The following is a 17,951-nucleotide window of genomic DNA, read 5'->3' on the forward strand; positions in this document are numbered from 1 at the left end:
ACTACACATTGAATCTGAAATATAAATTAAAAATAAATAAATAAAAAAAAAAAAAAAAACACACACATACACACACCACGATCCAATCACATTGCATAGCAAGAAAGAAAAAAAAAAAAAAAGTTCACCTTTTGAAAAAAATAAATAAGATTACATGCACTTTATTTGCAGTTAAAAAAAAAAATATGTACATTTATTTTTTTATTTCTTTCCCCGAAGGTGCCTGAAGTGCATTGTACTCACCATCAGCAGACCGCGGGTGCAATGTCAGGCTCATGCAGACTCCCAGGATAGCTGTCTGCTAGTAACTCCTATATGGGCAGGCAATTACTTGAGGGCAGGAGGTTAACTCACCAGCGCCTTTGTAGTCCATTGAGCACTACAAGCCGTCAAGCACAAAAGGTTGATCAGACTTGTAGTCTATTAATTCACATAGAATCGTTATTGAATAATGCAGGCATGTAGTGGAGCCCTGCACTGCGCCGTTTTAAAATTGTGAGAGCGGCTGCGGGGAATAGGGACCATACAACGGGTGCAACATGTAGCAAAATAAATAAATATTTTACTCTTAGTGGAAATACTTTCTGTCCTCTCACTCCAGTGTGTTTTGCTGGCACAGATAAGTAACAGCGAATGTCGTGTACACACGGTCGGAATTTCCGTCAGAAAAAGTCAGATGGGAGCTTTTCGTAGGATATTCCGACCGTGTATGTATGCCCCGTCTGACTTTTTCTGACGGAATTTCCGACGGACTTCGATAGAGAGCAGGTTCACTATTTTTACGTCGGAAATTCAGACTGAGGTTTTGCCGTTGGAAAGTCCGTCCGTCCGTGTGTACGCGGCATTAGTGTCCTCATGCAGCCTTTTAGAGCAGAGAGAAGAGGGGGGGCGTCCGACTAGGGTGACATATTTAAGTACACTGCGCAGCATGGTCATTCTCTGGATGCCTATGGGACTGCAAAGACATAGATAAGACACAGTGGGGGTTATTTCCGAAAGGCAAATCCACTTTGGACTACAAGTGCAAACTACGGCCCGGATTCAGAAACAACTTACGACGGCGTATCTCCAGATACGCCGTCGTAAGTTTGAATCCGGGCCGTAGTATCTTGGCGCCTGATTCAAAGAATCACATACGCCAGAATTTGTCTAAGATACGACTGACGAAAGTCTCTTACGCCGTCGTATCTTATGTGCATATTTCCGCTGGCCGCTAGGGGCGCTTCCGAATGTTTCCGCGTCGAATAAGCAAATGAGGTAGATACGCCGATTCAGAAACGTACTTGCGCCCGTCGGATTTAGCTACGCCGTTTACGTAAGGCGTCGGTCCGGCGTAACTTTACCCCTCATAAAGCAGGGGTAAGTCATGTTATGTATGGACGTCGAAAACGTCGGAACAGCGTCGTATTTTCCGTCGTTTGCGTAAGTCGTACGTGAATAGGGCTGGGCACAAGTTACGTTCACGTCAATAGCATTGAGTATTTGCTACGTGATTCTGAGCATGCGCACTGGGATACGTCCACGGACGGCGCATGCGTTTGTTCGGCCCCTTATTTGCATGGGGTCACGGTTCATTTTAATAAAACACGCCCACTGCCAACCTACTTTGAATTACGTGGGCTTACGCCGGCCCATATACGCTAAGCCGCCGTAACTTAGGACGCTCGTTGTTTCTGAATACGGTACCTGCCTCTCTAAGTTACGGCGGCGTAGTGTATACGAGATACGCTACGCCCGCCCAAATTTACGCAATTCTTTCTGAATCTGGCCCCACAAGTGCAAAGTGCACTGTAGGGGGACATGCAAGGAAAATAAAAAACAGCATTTTAGCTTGCACATGATTGGAGGATAAAAATCAGCAGAGCTTCCCCTCATTTCAGATATACCCCTCAGATTGACAGCGACTGCATTTCCAAGTGCACTTGTAGTGCAAAGTGGATTTGCCTTTCGTAAATAACCCCCCCATTGGGGTTGATTTACTAAAACTAGAAAGTGCAAAATCTGGCTCTACATGGCAGCCAATCAGCTTCTAACTTCAGCTTGTTCCATTAAGCTGTGACCCAAAAAAAAAAAAAAAAACACACCTGGAAACTGATTGGTTTCTATGCAGAGTCGTACCAGATTTTTGCACTTTCTAGTTTTAGTAAATCAACCACTACTGCTATAACAGAAAGGCTAAGAAAATGCAGGTTATTAGTATAAATCGGACTGAATAATTCTATGATTTCAACCTGGCTTTGAATTGCTTACCATTCCTTACTGTACATTGTATGACACTTACCTGGTGTCATCGAAGAAGGCGATCTTCATAGTCTGGATGTCCACATCTGTATGGGCCTTTGCCAGGACCACGACTTCCCCTCCCCGACTGGCCTGTGAAGTGTTCCAAACCACCACCATCTGTGCCGAGAAGAAAGACATTGTAGATATAATGTAATACTCATCCTTTATTTGGACCGATGCACACATCTACCCATGCTCCATTCATAAAGGACAGCTGCAAAAATGGCCAAACCTCCCATTTAACTATAAAAATTTCCATCATTGCCTAGAACATATTTATAAACAGATGAATCAACCTTTCTAGTGAAAGACATAATAGTGACAGATTATAAAACAGGACATTAAAGCTTCATTTTTTTAAAATACAAACATGTCATACTTACCTGCTCTGTGTAATGGTTTTGAACAGAGCAGCCCCAATCCTCTCCTGGGTTCCCCCGATGGCGCTCCTCCTCTTCGAGTGCCACCATAAAAAGGGCAGCACAGTGGTGTAGTGGTTAGCACTTTCACCTAGCAGCAAATCCCGACCACGACACTATCTGCCTGGAGTTTGCATGTTCTCCCTGTGCCTGTGTGGGTTTCCTCCGGGTACTCCGGTTTCCTCCTACACTCCAAAGACATGCTGGTGGGTTAATCAGATCTATAAATTGGCTCTAGTATGCATGAGTTTGTAAGCGCGTCGGGACCCTTCGGTGTAAGACACTGAGGACAAAGGGGCACTCTTTACGTCTAGAGGAAAAGAGATTTCATCTCCATATAGAGTTGGTGCTTTTACATAGCTTTTCAGAAAGGGGATTAGGAAAACATTTTAGGGGTTAAAAAGGTACACTTTAAGATGTTTCACATGTGGCTGCAGCCAGGGGCGGACTGACAACTCATGGGGCCCCCGGGCAATAGGAGATTATGGGGCCCCCACAGAATACACACACTGAAAAGGTACTCGAGAGGGCGGGGCAGCTATAATCTTGGGATTTTTAGACAAAAATGATGTCGGTAAAGCACATTTCAGGGACAGATGTAAAAAATAAACAAACACAGATTTTTACATGCTGTCCCTGGTTTTACTGAGGCTGGCAACCCTGATGAGGCCCCCTAGTGGCATGTGGCCCTCGGGCAGTGCCCTAGTGCCCAAATGGTCAGTCTGCCCCTGGATGCAGCAGAACTAGATTTGTCGACAAGATAAAACAGCCAATTACACCACTCACCGTTTTGCCATGTCCGTCCTTCCCAACTCCACACAGGACGGAGCCACTGTGTGAGAAACTGCAAAATATATTGTAGATCAATTAAGGTTTGAAGTTTTCATAAAACATAACAAGGCTTATTGTCTGTAGCTGAACTATTACAAATCTCACACTCAATTTCACAGTTTGCCTCTCATCCCAACATAGTTACATAGTCGGTGAGGTTGAAAAAAAAGACAAGTCCAACCTATGTGTGTGATTATAGGTCAGTATTACATTGTATATCCCTGTATGTTGTGGTCCTTCAGGTGCGTATCTAATAGTTTTTTTGAAACCATTGATGCCCCCACTGAGATCATCGCCTATGTAATGGAATTCCACATCCTTGCTGCTCTAAAGCCTCGTACACACAGGCCAGAATCTCGTCGAAAAAAAAAAAAAAAAAAAAAACTGTTTTTCCTGACGATATTCTTGGCAAGAATCTCTTGCCGCCCGAGTGTACACACAGTCTTTTCAAAAGAACCACGGTTCTTTTGAAAAGGCAAGAACGCGGTGACGTCATCGCGTACGACAAGCATGCGCCGCCATCTTGCTTCACCTTACCTATGGCTTGGAAGCTACCACAGTCATTTCGAGCATGCGCGGGTTTCCACGGCGACAGGCAAGTATAAACACTCTCGGGTTTCTCGTCGGGAAACAGGCCGACAAGAATCCCGACGAGAAAATAGAGAGCAGGATCTCCATTTTTTTCGTCGAAATTCTGGCCAGATTTCCCGACGAGAAACCTGAAAGCCTCGTACACACGCTCGATTTACTCGGCAAGGCAGCTCTGCCAGCAGATTTCTTGCTGGTTCTTGCCGAGAAAACCGTGCGTGTGTACGAGGCTTTAGAGTAAAAAAAACACCTATGTAGTTTAAGGTTAAACCTCTTTTTTCTTCTCATTTTAATGAGTGGCCATGTGTCTTGTTAAACTCCCTTCCGCCAAAAAAGTTTTATCCCTATTGTGGGGTCACCAGTACGGTATTTGCAAATTGAAATCATATCCCCTCTCAGGCGTCTCTTCTCCGGAGAGAATAAGTTCAGTGCTCACAACCTTTCCTCATAACCAATATCCTCCAGACCCTTTATTAGCTTTGTTGCTCTTCTTTGTACTCGGATGTAGGATCCCAACATCCTAGTTCTTAAAGGGGTTGTAAAGAAAAATATTTTTTTTCCCTAAATATCTTCCTTTACCTTAGTGCAGTCCTCCTTTACTTACCTCATCCTTCCATTTTGCTTTTAAATGTCCTTATTTCTTCTGAGAAATCCTCACTTCCTGTTCTTCTGTCTGTAACTCCACACAGTAATGCGAGGCTTTCTCCCTGGTGTGGAGAAAGCCTCTTGAGGGGGCAAGCAGGCAAGTCAGGACACCCTCTACTTTGCAGATAGAGACAGGAGCTGTGTATTAGTGGGCGTCCTGACACTCCTGCTCACCCCCTCAAGAGGCTTTCTCCACACCAGGGAGAAAGCCTCGCATTACTGTGTGGAGTTACAGACAGAAGAACAGGAAGTGAGTTTTTTTTTAGAAGAAATAAGGACATTTAAAAGCAAAATGGAAGGATGAGGTAAGTGAAGGAGGACTGCACTAAGGTAAAGAAAGCTACTTAGGGAAAAATATGTTTTCCTTTACAACCCCTTTAATAAAAAAAAAAATAATTATCTAGGGAACGAAAGTTCTAAGTAGGAGCCCACGCTCTGTTGAGCAGGCTCACAATTCTCACCTGAGGTAGGACATGGAATGAGCGTGAGTTTTGAACATAGCGAGACAACTTCCTTTCTGAAAGTGCCACAGGCGCACCATACTGAGGGTTCCAGTCTGGGCAGAGGCCAAGAGGGTACAGTTTCCACTAAACGCCAGTGCCGACACCTGCAATAAGAAGATGGACACACACCATTTACACCTATACAGACAATTTACCAATCTCAAATGAAATTACAAAAATAAAACCCTTATTCCTTCAGTTCTAATCTCCGAGTGCTGAATTCAGATCTTAAAGGGGTGTTCCAGGCTTTTTTTTATGTTTATTAAAAGTCAGCAGCTACAAAAAGTGTAGCTGCTGGCTTTTAATAAACATAAACTTACCTGTTCCCCGGTCCAGCGCCGCGCCGCTGGGAGCTTCGTTCCAGTCCCCCCCTTCACCGCCGGCGCCTCCACTGCAACTGTGGGCACCCGGCCGTGACAGCTTTCGGCTTCACGGCTGGGCACCCACTGCGCATGCGCGAGCGGCGCTGCGCCATTTGATTGGACAGGCGATCGCCTGGGACCTGTCACGTGTCCCAGGCGATCGCCTACAGGGAGGGGCTGCCAAAAGGCGATTAGGTTATTCACCTTAGCAGCCCCTCGGCGGAAGAAGGAAGTGGGACAGGAAGTCCCACTCCTCCTGAAGCCCCCCCCCCCCCAAAAAAAATTACATGCCAAATGTGGCATGTAAGGGCAGAGATGTATTATGGCCTAGGCCGACAAGGCCTAGGCCGACAAGGCCCAGGCCTAGGGCGGCACTTTGCGGGGGGCAGCAAAAAAAAAAAATCGCCTGTGCTCATCCCACCCTGCCCCCCTGTGCTCATCACACCCTGTCCCTCTGTCCTCATCCCACCCTGTCCCCCTGTGCTCATCCCACCCTGTCCCCCTGTGCTCATCCCACCCTGTCCCCCTGTGCTCATCCCACCCTGTCCCCCTGTGCTCATCCCACCCTGTCCCCCTGTGCTCATCCCACCCTGTCCCCCTGTGCTCATCCCACCCTGTCCCTCTGTTCTCATCCCACCCTGTCCCCCTGTCCTCATCCCACCCTGTCCCCCTGTCCTCATCCCACCCTGTCCCTCTGTTCTCATCCCACTGCATCCCTCTGTCCTCATTCCATGAAAATGACAGGGCGGGTCTTAAAAAGGGGCGCGTGATATATAAAGTAGGGGGTGCGTGAGTTTCACCAGGCCTAGGGCAGCACAAAACCTAACTACACCCCTGTGTAAGGGGGCGAGGAGTGGATTAAGCGGAAGTTCCACTTTTGGGTGGAACTCCACTTTAGAAAAAAAAAAAAAGGCAGTTCTGGCCTTTAGCCTTCGTCTTAAAAACATTGTATAATCAGGAAAGGTGATATAGAGTAACAAACCTTGTCAGTGTGTCCCAAGAAAAAACGTTGCTCTCCACTTTCTACGTTGAAAACTACAATAACGGCGTGGCAAGGATAGACCACAGAACAGCCAGTGTGAGTCCAGAGAGCCTGAAAAGACACAGAGGATTCTGGGATTAGAGCACAACAAATGCTGGGTAGGATGTGATAAAAATAAATATATGAAAACACATACATGAAAGTACATGAAGACACAGGAGAGGAATGTAGGGTCCCCGAATGACAAGGTACCCAGAAATGTATCTCAGATCAACAACAAAAGCATAAAGGATACAATAGAACAGAGATCTATAGGACATGGGAGATGTATTAGAAGAACAGAAGACAGGTATTTGCACCCACTTCCAGGAGTCCACTCTGCGGGGGACCTGCGGGTAGTGCGTCACTTCCCGCCCCCGTTGTGTTCTGGGAAACACACGGCACCCAGAACACAGTGGAAACCAGTGAGCATGGCGCAGGACGACTCGCGCATGCGCCGTAAGGAACCGGGCAGTGAAGCCGCAATGCTTCACTTCCTGATTCCCTCACTGAGGATGGCGGTGGGGGCAGCAGAGTGACGGGAGATCGCTCGTCTTCTGCAGCCAACGTCGCTGGACTCCAGGACAGGTAACTGTCCTAATATTAAAAGTCAGCAGCTGCAGTATTTGTAGCTGCTGGCTTTTAATATTTTTTTTTTTTTTACGGCGGAGCTCCGCTTTAATCTCAGCATAAATACAGCTGTTCTGTGAAGTCCTCATAGGTTTGTTAGAGAGCATCAGTAAACAAACAGCATCATAAAAGGTCAAAGATAAAAATTTTGGAGACGTTTAAAGCAGGTTTAGGTTATATAAAATATATATATTATAAAAAAAAAAAAAATAATATGCAGGTTTAAGATTATATATATATATATATATATATATTTTTTTTTATATTATCCCAATCTTTAAACATCTGCGGATTCACCTTCTGTCTTCAGCATCTTAACTGAGGGCACCCGGCTATGACAGCTTGCAGCTTCAGAGCCAGGTGGCCACTGAATGTTCCTGCAGTCTTCTGGGACCCGTGACAGGTATCAGAAGACTGCGGGGAGGGAGCTGGTGGGCAAGCGCCTAGGCGGTCAGAGCAGAAGTGGGAGCAGGTACCTTTCAGACTCCCCTCCTCCTCAAAAGTGCAATTTCCTTGAAAAGAGTGGGGGAGTAGGCATTAAAAAGATCCTCTTTTGTGAATCTCCACTTTAAGGATAAGTGGTTGTAAACCTCAGACATAAAAAATGAACAAAGCATATCCCTATAGTGAGCACTAAGTGTAATTTCTGTCTGCTGCTTTGTTCCTTTGCTATCAGCACGAGTCACTTTTGACAAGTTTTCCCGAAACCAAAAAAAATGTAAAAAGTAATATATGGTGACAGTGGAGGGATCTCCAACTGATTGACAGTCTCAGCTCTGTCCCTGTGTGAAAAGGTATGGGGGTGTCCCTTCCCTCCAATCAGCTCTCAGGAGCTCTCCTGGCTGAGCTCTGCAAACTGCAATTTCAGCTCTCCGCCACCCTTATTTTTGAACTCAGACAAGCTTTATAAATTCCGGACTTGAATGGATGTAGAGAAGAGATTACAGCAGATAAACAGGTGCAACTCATATAGGAGCATTTGTTTAATCTCTATGCATCACCTAACGTCAGTCACTTCACTGGGTATATGGAAGGGTTTACAACCACAGTGTCCAGAATAATGAAAACATACGACAACAAAAACTTACAAGGCGTTCTGTGCAGCCTCCAAAACCAATGATTTTTCTCAGTTTCAGGATAGGGTCTGGAAGGAGTTTCTAGGAAGAGAAGTGAATGTTACAATTTGCAAAAAGCTTTGTGTGCCTGTGACAGACTCACCAGGGACATCACTGGACCCTCTTATGTCTAAAATCATCCTATGTCCACTAGGGGCATAGGATGACTGAGAAATTATATCTTGGACTACCTGAGCCAGGATATCTGTAAAGAACTATTTTGATTCTGAACTCAACAGGTTAATTGCAAGAGTGACTCCTTCATACTGTTAGATGCTAATGTCCTCGCCTCCCGCCATCTCTCTGTTCTCTGTGCTAATTGACCCTGCTATTGCGAGAAGATGTCCTGTGTTTACACTTATGATAATGTGTATTGTATAGAAGGTGAGCGGAGACGGGTTGTCTACCCTGAAAGGTCATATCTTGGAGTCACCTCGTCTGGGTAAATGATTAGTTAATTAGCTCATGTTAATTTATGTTCTGGTTACCTCCACTTTAAAAACTGTAATAGGTAGATTCAGGTAGGGGCGCGCAAATGTAAGGCGGCGTAGCCTAGCGTGTTTACACTACGCCGCCTTAAGTAAGAGAGGCAAGTACTGTATTCTCAAAGTACTTGCCTCCTTACTTAGGGCGGCGTAGTGTAAACACGGCGGGCGTAAGGGCGCCCAATTCAAATGGGTTGGGGGGGGCGTGTTTAATGGTAATGAGGCTTGACCTCACGTTTTTGACGTTTTTTTTGTACTGCGCATGCGCCGGGCGCCTACATTTCCCAGTGTGCATTGCGGCTAAGTACGCCGCACGGGCCTATTGATTTCGACGTGGACGTAAACGACGTAAATCCCGATGCGCGGACGACTTATGCAAACGATGTCAAAAATTCGAATCTCACGGCGGGAACGGCGGCCATACTTTAACATTGTTATTCCACCTAATAGATGGAATAACTTTAGGCCTGCTAATGCCTTACGGAAACGGCGTAAATCGACTGCGGCGGCCGGGCGTTCGTTCGTGAATCGGCGTATCAACTCATTTACATAATATACGCCGACTGCAATGGAAGCGCCACCTAGCGGCCATCCGAAAAATTGCAATCTAAGATAGGACGGCGCAAGCCATCGTATCTTAGATATGTTTAAGCGTATCTCTGTTTGAGCATACACTTAAACATACGTCGGCGTAGATTCTGAGTTAGGTCGGCTTATCTACTGATAAGCCTGCCTAACTTTTACTGAATCTACCTATATATAAGGTTGCATTATTGGTTCTATTAAACACTCCATGTTTAGCACACAAACAAGTCTCGTCTCGCTGTGTGTTGAGAGCTACTGGAATATCTGATATCTATGGCCAGACTGATAGGAAGCGGTATATGACGAAAGCACTGCAGTGGAGTGTGGGACGTTCCATTACAGTGCCAAAATAGCGAGCCACCTTCTAATGTGATAGTCACAATAAAGTGGTGGACGTCCAATACACAGAGCTCCTGCCGGCATGTGAATGAAGAGCTGTAAATGGCGACATGCAGCCCCACCACTTCCTACCGAAAGTCTACCACCTGAGCGCTTCCCAATACAGAAGGAAACATGAGCTGAGCTTACGGTAAAATAAAAAAAAAAAATGTATTTTACAACATACATATGTAGTCATCTCTGTATATATATATATAGAACACACCTTTCCCTCTGTTCCTGAAGATAAGGGGACAGGTCTGTGAGATGAGGTGCAGATCACCTGAGAGATAGAAAAGAAGAAGCCGTTATATACAAATGTATCTGAAGTTTTAAAATCTTACAGTGGAACTAAACCCTCCTAAACTTTTCAGCCAAGCAAGCTTCCATCTTGGCTTCTGTTTGATCTGCAACTGCCATAGTGCTGCCAATGTGATCAGTTATGACACCAGACATTTAACCACTTCCCGCCCGGTCAATAGTAAATTGACGTCCGGGAAGTGGTTGTGTAATCCTGTAATCTATTGACGTCCAGCAGGATAACATGCCGGCGCACGCCCGTGGGGGTGATCTGTGATGCGGGGTGTCAGTCTGACACCCTGCATCTCCGATCTTTTTTTTGGCTGTACTTCTCTTATGGCCCCACAGGACTACAGTTCATTCTGCACTCCTGTGATAGCGGGCAAAAGTCCATGGTCGGCTGCTAATATGTATCCCCATATGTCTGATTTTACAGCGGACATGGTCACTGCTGACATCCGTCGCTCCATAGACTTGCATGGAGCGCCCGTTCAAGTCCGCCGAAAAAAGGAACAGGCCGCAAAAAAAAAAAAAAAAAAAAAAAAAAAAAAAAGGGGGGGGGGGGTTTGGGGGGAGACAGGTGGACCAAAAACGGTCCCACCCGTGTGAAAAGGGGCTTAAAAACTAAATAAATATGGGAGATATATATATATATATAAAAAAAAAAAATTTAGTCTCTTTAGTAAAATGCAGAAACAGAATTCCCGCCATTATTCGCCATTAATGTCCCCGACCGCCATTATTCGCTAGGCAAGAAGTTTTGAATCAGAGTCAAGGGGATCTCTCAGACACTCCAGCAGATCACAGGAGCTTAGAACACAGGGTGCAACTCACTTGCTCCGAGTCATTGTTGTGCCTGAGGATAGACAGGTTGCTGCCATTGTGTGCGTACACATGGATTCCGCCATCATCATCCTCAGCAGCTGTGCTCTCAGAGTCCTGGTCCTTGGCATTCCTTTCTCGTACAGATAAGTACCGCTCCGGGACGGAGTCTACACGAAGAGGATTAGCCCGTGGAAGCTGAGGAAAGGATAATGAGGTAAGTAGAAACAGGGAATATAATGGAGACAAGATGAAACCAGAGGTTCTGCTCACCGGTCTGGGGGTGGTGATCTGCTGGATGAGGGACACCCGGTCCTGCACTGGTTTACTGACAGTGACTGAGCGTGGGTATTCACGCATAGGACTGCGAGGTAGGGGGGCACCTGTGGTTACAGAAAACAAAAAGGGTGAGCGTGAGTCTCAGCAAAGAGATTTTGGAGATAGTATTAGGATTTTTTGTTATAAAATGGCAGACATAAAAGCTGCACATCTCACCGGGGGCTGCAGAAACAGTCTGTCCCTTCTGCATGGAGTCATATGGCAGCTTAGAGCCATCTGAAGGAAATCTAGAGGGAAAAAAACAAAACAAGTTAAGGCTTCGAAATTGCATTCATTTTTTTTCCCACTTAACTGACAATGACAAATCTTTAATATTAGTTTAAAGTAGGGGTCTCAAGCTAGTGGCCCTCCAGCTGTTGCGGAACTACAAGTCCCATCATGCCTCTGCCTGTGGGAGTCAAGCTTGTAAATGTCAGTCTTGCAATGCCTCATGGGACTTGTAGTTTTTGCAACAGCTGGAGGGCCGCCAGTTTGAGACCCCTTGCTTTAAAGTGTCCTAGGTAGCAATATTGCAAATGTGCACCTGGGTTATCTTTTTGGAGCAACCATTCTCAATCTGGCTTCTCTGGAACCCTACGGGTCCTTAAGAGGTTGCTAGGGATTCTTTTAGCCGATTATCCTCTCAACTGGGGATGACTGGACATTTGTGTCCAATTCCATTTGGCAGAGCCAGTGACACGTCCCCAATGATCATCCAGCTGTTGGTAAGGGTGGCATTCTGACCACTACTGTAAGAGACTTACAAACTTTCACAATGCAATTTATTTTTATTTTTTTTATTTTTTTTCGCAAAAGTCGGTTGATTTCAATTGGTTATTATAAACGAACACCGACTTGAGTCACAGGGATGTTACAAAGTATTTTAGAGCTCACCGTATGAAGTCATAGAAGTCATGCCATTTTTCTCCCTTGGGCACTGGAAATGCCATCTCACGAGGCATTGCGGCGACCCCTTGTGGTAGAGTTTTGGAATGTCGTGCTTCTGTAAACGATAGGTCTGGAATGATCAGGTAAGAAGTATTTAGCCAAGGAGGAACAACTGTATAAATGCTGGACATGAATCTACAATAATATTATGTGGTTTAAAGCAGTGGTTCTCAACCCTGTCCTCAAGTACCCCCAACAGGCCATGTTTTGGGAATTTCTCTTAGATAAAATAGCTGTCCAAAAATACCAAGCCATTGACTCCGATTTAAAGCACCTGTGCAAGATAAAAGGAAAACCTGCAAACACGGCCTGTTGCGAGTACTTGAGGACAGGATAACATCTTCCCAAAGGTGAACTTATGTTCCACCCATTTTTTTGGTGAAACATGTAACATGTTCCCAATGCTGCAGCCATTGCCCAATCCCCACCTCCCTGTGACAGTAGTAAGGGGAGAAGTTCCCTGTACTAGCTGTCAGTTTTTTTTTAAATAAACGTGGCCCTGCAGGGCACCGCCCACACGGCCGCATTATTCATTAACAGAGCTCCTCTGTGTATGAATGAACTACAAGTCCCAACATCCTTTGTTGATGTTGGCTTGTAGTTCATTGATTTTTCTTGTCAGTGTATTCTGCTTACCTGTATGGGATGTACAGGCATACAGATAAACCGATGGGTCTGCAGGAGACCTGCATGGCACCAGCGATCTGCTGACCGCTGGTGCAATAATTTACAGGCAAAAAAAAAAAATAATAATAATAATAATAATAATATATATATATAAAATAATAATAATATTATTATTATTATTATTATATATATATATATATATATATATTTTATATTATACAATAATAAATGAACGTTTTACATGCAAACAAATAAATAAAAAATATGCATTTATTTTTTAAGTTAACTTATAATTTAAAATAGCAAATTTCAAAAAGGACAGAGCAATGATGATTAGCAGTGCAGAATAATCAATAACAACCATGAATCAGTGCAGCCCCTATATTTTGCACTGCCACATGCAGCCACCCTGCACAATAAGGTCACGGATAGAAGACATTACCTGGCTGGAAGACCAGGTCACTGGTAATCAGATTCTTCACTAGCAGACTTGAGCACAGCTTGACGCTCTTCAGGTGACTGTACTTGCGGCTCAGATACATAGACAGGATGTACTGGAGGTCCAGCAGAAGGCAGGTCCAGCGGGAGCCTGTGGGGGCCGGACCCACTAAGCCTGGTAAAAGCAAACAGAGTGATGTACTGGGAACTAGGAATTTTTTATATTTAAATAAGAAGAGTGGGAAAGAAAGGGAGGTGCTATATATATATATATATATATATATATATATATATATATAATTAGGGCTGTGGAAATTAAAGATTAATTCCTCGATTAATCGGTACTAGTGGTGCAACAGATCGTAAATGATCCATGATCCGAACGGGTCACCATATGCGGATCGGCACACCATGTGATCCGCGGAGCTCGGCTGCTGCCTCAGCCATAGGAAAGATTGCGGCTTCGGCCTTGCTCCCGGAGCGGCGGACATCTTGGTCCACCTGGCGGCGGCCTAGGTGAGCCTAGAGCGGCGCGCTGATATCATCACCCATCCTCAACTGCTCGTGTTCGGCCGGCTTTTCTGTTAAGACTAAGCAAGCACGAATCTTGCTATACAGTGGGGGAGATGTGCACCATATTACAGCGGGGGGAGATGTCGGTGGATATTACAGCGGGGGGGGGGGGGGGGGGGGGGGGGGGGGAGATGGGTCTGTGGATATTACAGCGAGGGGAGAGGTCGGTGGATATTACAGCGGGGGGAGAGGTCGGTCGATATTACAGCGGGGGGAGATGCCGGTCGATATTACAGCGGGGGGAGATGCCGGTCGATATTACAGCGGGGGGAGATGCCGGTCGATATTACAGCGGGGGGAGATGCTGGTGGATATTACAGCGGGGGGAGATGCCGGTGGATATTACAGCGGGGGGAGATGCCGGTGGATATTACAGCGGGGGAGATGCCGGTGGATATTACAGCGGGGGGAGATGCCGGTCGATATTACAGCGGGGGGAGATGCCGGTCGATATTACAGCGGGGGGAGATGCCGGTCGATATTACAGCGGGGGGAGATGCCGGTCGATATTACAGCGGGGGGAGATGCCGGTCGATATTACAGCGGGGGGAGATGCCGGTCGATATTACAGCGGGGACTATATATGGTGGTGATCCGAAAAATGTATGTGCGTTGTAATTAAAATCGATAAAAAAAAAAACACAACACACACACACACACACACACACACCCCCTCCATGTGTCCAAACATTATATATACTTTACAAGAGGTGATCTTTGCAAAGACCGCATGGCTTGATAAACATGTGATACAGAACATCCACATTGTTAGTTATCCCACATATACTCACCATCACGTGCTGCCTGCATAGTGCTGTCATAGACGGACCCTTTTATTGCACCGCACACAAATGGGAACTGTAGCCATGTAGCTGTGGATTTAAATTCCTTGAAAAGATTGGAGAAGGAGATCCGGATGGTCTGGCTATTCTGGAGACAAAATAAAAAAGGGTGCAATTATATTATAGACATACATTCATAAATACTTTCCTATTCACTCCTGTTTCTCGAAAGGTTTAAAAAAAGTCCCATCATGCCTCTGCCTCTGGGTGTCGTGCTTGTGGCTGTCAGAGTCTTGCTATGCCTTATGGGACTTGTAGTTCTGCAACAGCTGGAGGTCCGCTTATTGCATATCCCTGCCCTACAACATTAGCTGAGTGACAGAGTTTTGTGGATCGGGTCTTACCTCTGCGCTCACATCGATGTGCACCACAAAGTGTTTTCCAGGTAGTGGTCTGAACAACACGTACAGGTAGCGCCCCGTCAGGCCCAGGCTCTGGGAACTGGTTTTGGGGAGCTGGATATAGTTCCCGGGAGAGATTGAGCCCCGGATCTTGTATACTGTACACTTCAGATTTTTATCCTGGAAATAAAATAAGAATAGCAAGATTTACTGCTGAGAAAAAAAAAAAACAATCACTCAGAAAGGAAAAACAACCACACCGCCATGTATTAAAGGACAAAGACCCCTTTATACACTTTTGTAGTTCTGGTAGCAATTAGATAGCCGGTCCACACAAAAGTCATTTCTTAGGCAGCTCCAAATGGCTCAATTCCCCAATCAACAGTGGGGTAGATTCAGGTACATTTGCGCTTTTTTTGCGGAGGCGCAGGGCAACGTTTTTGCCCTGCGCCCCCGCAAATTTACTGCGCTGCCCTTGATTCACGGAGCAGTAGCTCCGTAAATTGCGTGGGCGCGCCGGCAAAATGCCCGGCGTAAGCGCGCGCAATTTAAATGATCCCGTAGGGGGCGGGAATCATTTAAATTAGGCACGTTCCCGCGCCGATCGTAGAGCGCATGCTCCGTCGGGAAACTTTCCCGACGTGCATTGCGGCAAATGACGTCGCAAGGACGTCATTTGCTTCAAAGTGAACGGCGTCCAGCGCCATTCACGAATCACTTACGCAAACTACGTCAATTTGAAATTTCGCGACGCGGGAACGACGGGTATACGCAACATTGGCTGCCCCTGCTAATAGCAGGGGCAGCCTTACGCGAAAACCGCCGTACGGAAACAACGTAAACTGCGTACGCAGGGCTCACGTAACGTTGTGAATCGGCGTTAGTATGCAATTTGCATACTATACACTGAGCACAACGGGAACGCCACCTAGCGGCCATCGCAAGAATGCAGCCCAAGATATGCGGGCATAAGAGCCTTATGCCGCGCATATCTTAGGCTGCAGTCGGCGTAACAAGGTTCCTGAATCAGGAGCATTCGTTACGCCGGGGCAAGTAAGCAATTGCGCTGTGATCTCCCATTTATACCATCCATTGGTAACTATACCCCATGTTTGTTTATAAATATTGTCCATTAGGTGCAATATATTCCTATTGACATTTGAAATGTTAAATATATTCTTTTAACAGCAAACCAACCCCTTGAAGAAGACCTTGACCACATGGGTCGAAACGTGTTGGGAACTTTATACAAACAGACATTCTGATATGTGATGCTATGTATAATCCGGTGTTTGCATTTTTTTTTGTATTATGGAATGGTATTAGATCCCCTTACCAGAGCTCAGATTTTAACTGTTACATGTCTGTGGGGGTTATTTACGAAAGTGCAGTCGCTGTAGATCTGAGGGGAAGATCTGAAATGAGGGGAAGCGCTGCTGATTTAACTATCCAATCATGTGCAAGCTAAAATGCTGTTTTTTATTTTCCTTGCATGTCCCCCCCCCCCCTACTTCCAGTGCAATTTGCACCCCATGTTAATTTTCTAATAAAGAATTCATTTTAACCAATTTATTTTTTTAATTCACTAACTCTGCTAAAAAAACACCTGGGGGAACTCTCCCATATTGCAGCACCATTGAGTTGCACCGTCAGAACACAATGGTCACTGCTGGCAGCTATAGTCGCCGGCAGTGATCGCATACAATTATTATTATTTTTTTTCGATGGATCGACCTCATTACAACCAGCCTGCCCGTAGATGGATAGAATCTCGGCCGGTCCCTGCTGAATAAGTTGAGATTTGTCCAGATTTAGTTATAAATGGACTGTGGTGGTCTGAGTCAGCCCCTGGCTTCATATATGTCCTGCATAGTCCAACACTGAAATCTCCCTGCCATATTTCCCTGCTCTGCTCCTGTCCACCTGGAGTATTGGGGGCTCCTACTCACCCCTACACTTTTTTTTTTTAGCCAATCGGGGTGTCTTACACCGTCGTATATTAGGCTGCAATTTCAGGCTGGCCGCTAGGTGGCGCTTCCGTATTTTTACGCGAGGAATATGCAAATTTGTATTTACGCCAATTCAGAAACGAACGACCCCCGCTTTTTTTTTTACGTCGTTTGCGTTCGGCTTTTTCCGGCGTATAGTTACCCCTGCTATATGAGGCGTAGCTAATGTTAAGCATGGCCGCCGTTCCCGCGCCGAGTTTTGAATTTTTACGTCGTTTGCGAATAGAGCTGGACGGAATTTACGTTCACGTCAAAAGCAATGACGTTTTGCGGCAGATTTTCGAGCATGCGCCGTTCAAAAAAAAAAAAACGTAAAATACGCGGGGTCAAGCCAAATTTAAATAAAACACGCCCCCAACATCCCCATTTGAATTAGGCGGGCTTACGCCGGCCCACATACGTTACGCCACCGTAACTTAGGGTGCAAGTTCTTTATGAATACGGAACTTGCGCCCAAAGTTAGAGCGGCGTAACGTATCTAAGATATGTCATTCCGGCCGGACAGATACACCATTGTATCTGAATCCGGCCCAGAGATCCTACCACTGGAGTACCAAACAATCACAAAATACTGTTCAAGGGTTTTACGCTCAGTATCAGTTTTGGTGGGACAACCCTTAAAACTGAACTCCAGGAATTCTGCCACTTTGTTAAAAAAAAAAAAAAAAAGGGGGAGAAGAAAGAAGTGCAGGCATACTATAACTTAAGTCTAAGGAGGTGCATGACATCTCTTGAACGTATCTCTATTATTTATATCTGACAGGTTTATGGCTCTGCCAGAGCATACACTGACACATATCTATGCACAACCCATTCACAACCCTTTGCTACCCATTCAAAGAAGCCTTTGTATTTTTTGAATGAGCTCACATAATACAAAGGCTTCTG

At 45.5% G+C, this 17,951-nt stretch overlaps 1 protein-coding gene across 1 annotated transcript in view; it reads right to left on the bottom strand.

Moving 5' to 3' along the window:
• WDR90 (WD repeat domain 90) overlaps window positions 1-17,951 on the bottom strand; it is a 71,427-nt gene that overhangs the window by 51,009 nt on the left and 2,467 nt on the right. Inside the window, exons 3-15 of the mRNA XM_040356311.1 lie at window positions 15,058-15,234; window positions 14,663-14,801; window positions 13,303-13,473; window positions 12,180-12,303; window positions 11,463-11,533; window positions 11,241-11,350; window positions 10,980-11,165; window positions 10,072-10,128; window positions 8,371-8,439; window positions 6,614-6,724; window positions 5,228-5,373; window positions 3,489-3,546; window positions 2,282-2,400 (exon numbers count right to left, since the gene is read on the bottom strand). Of these exons, the coding sequence (XP_040212245.1) occupies window positions 2,282-2,400; window positions 3,489-3,546; window positions 5,228-5,373; window positions 6,614-6,724; window positions 8,371-8,439; window positions 10,072-10,128; window positions 10,980-11,165; window positions 11,241-11,350; window positions 11,463-11,533; window positions 12,180-12,303; window positions 13,303-13,473; window positions 14,663-14,801; window positions 15,058-15,234 (1,538 nt within the window). The remainder of the gene's footprint in view (window positions 1-2,281; window positions 2,401-3,488; window positions 3,547-5,227; window positions 5,374-6,613; window positions 6,725-8,370; window positions 8,440-10,071; window positions 10,129-10,979; window positions 11,166-11,240; window positions 11,351-11,462; window positions 11,534-12,179; window positions 12,304-13,302; window positions 13,474-14,662; window positions 14,802-15,057; window positions 15,235-17,951) is intronic.

This window comes from Rana temporaria, chromosome 6 (genome assembly GCF_905171775.1).
Source record: "Rana temporaria chromosome 6, aRanTem1.1, whole genome shotgun sequence".
Classification (NCBI taxonomy): Eukaryota; Metazoa; Chordata; class Amphibia; order Anura; family Ranidae; genus Rana; species Rana temporaria.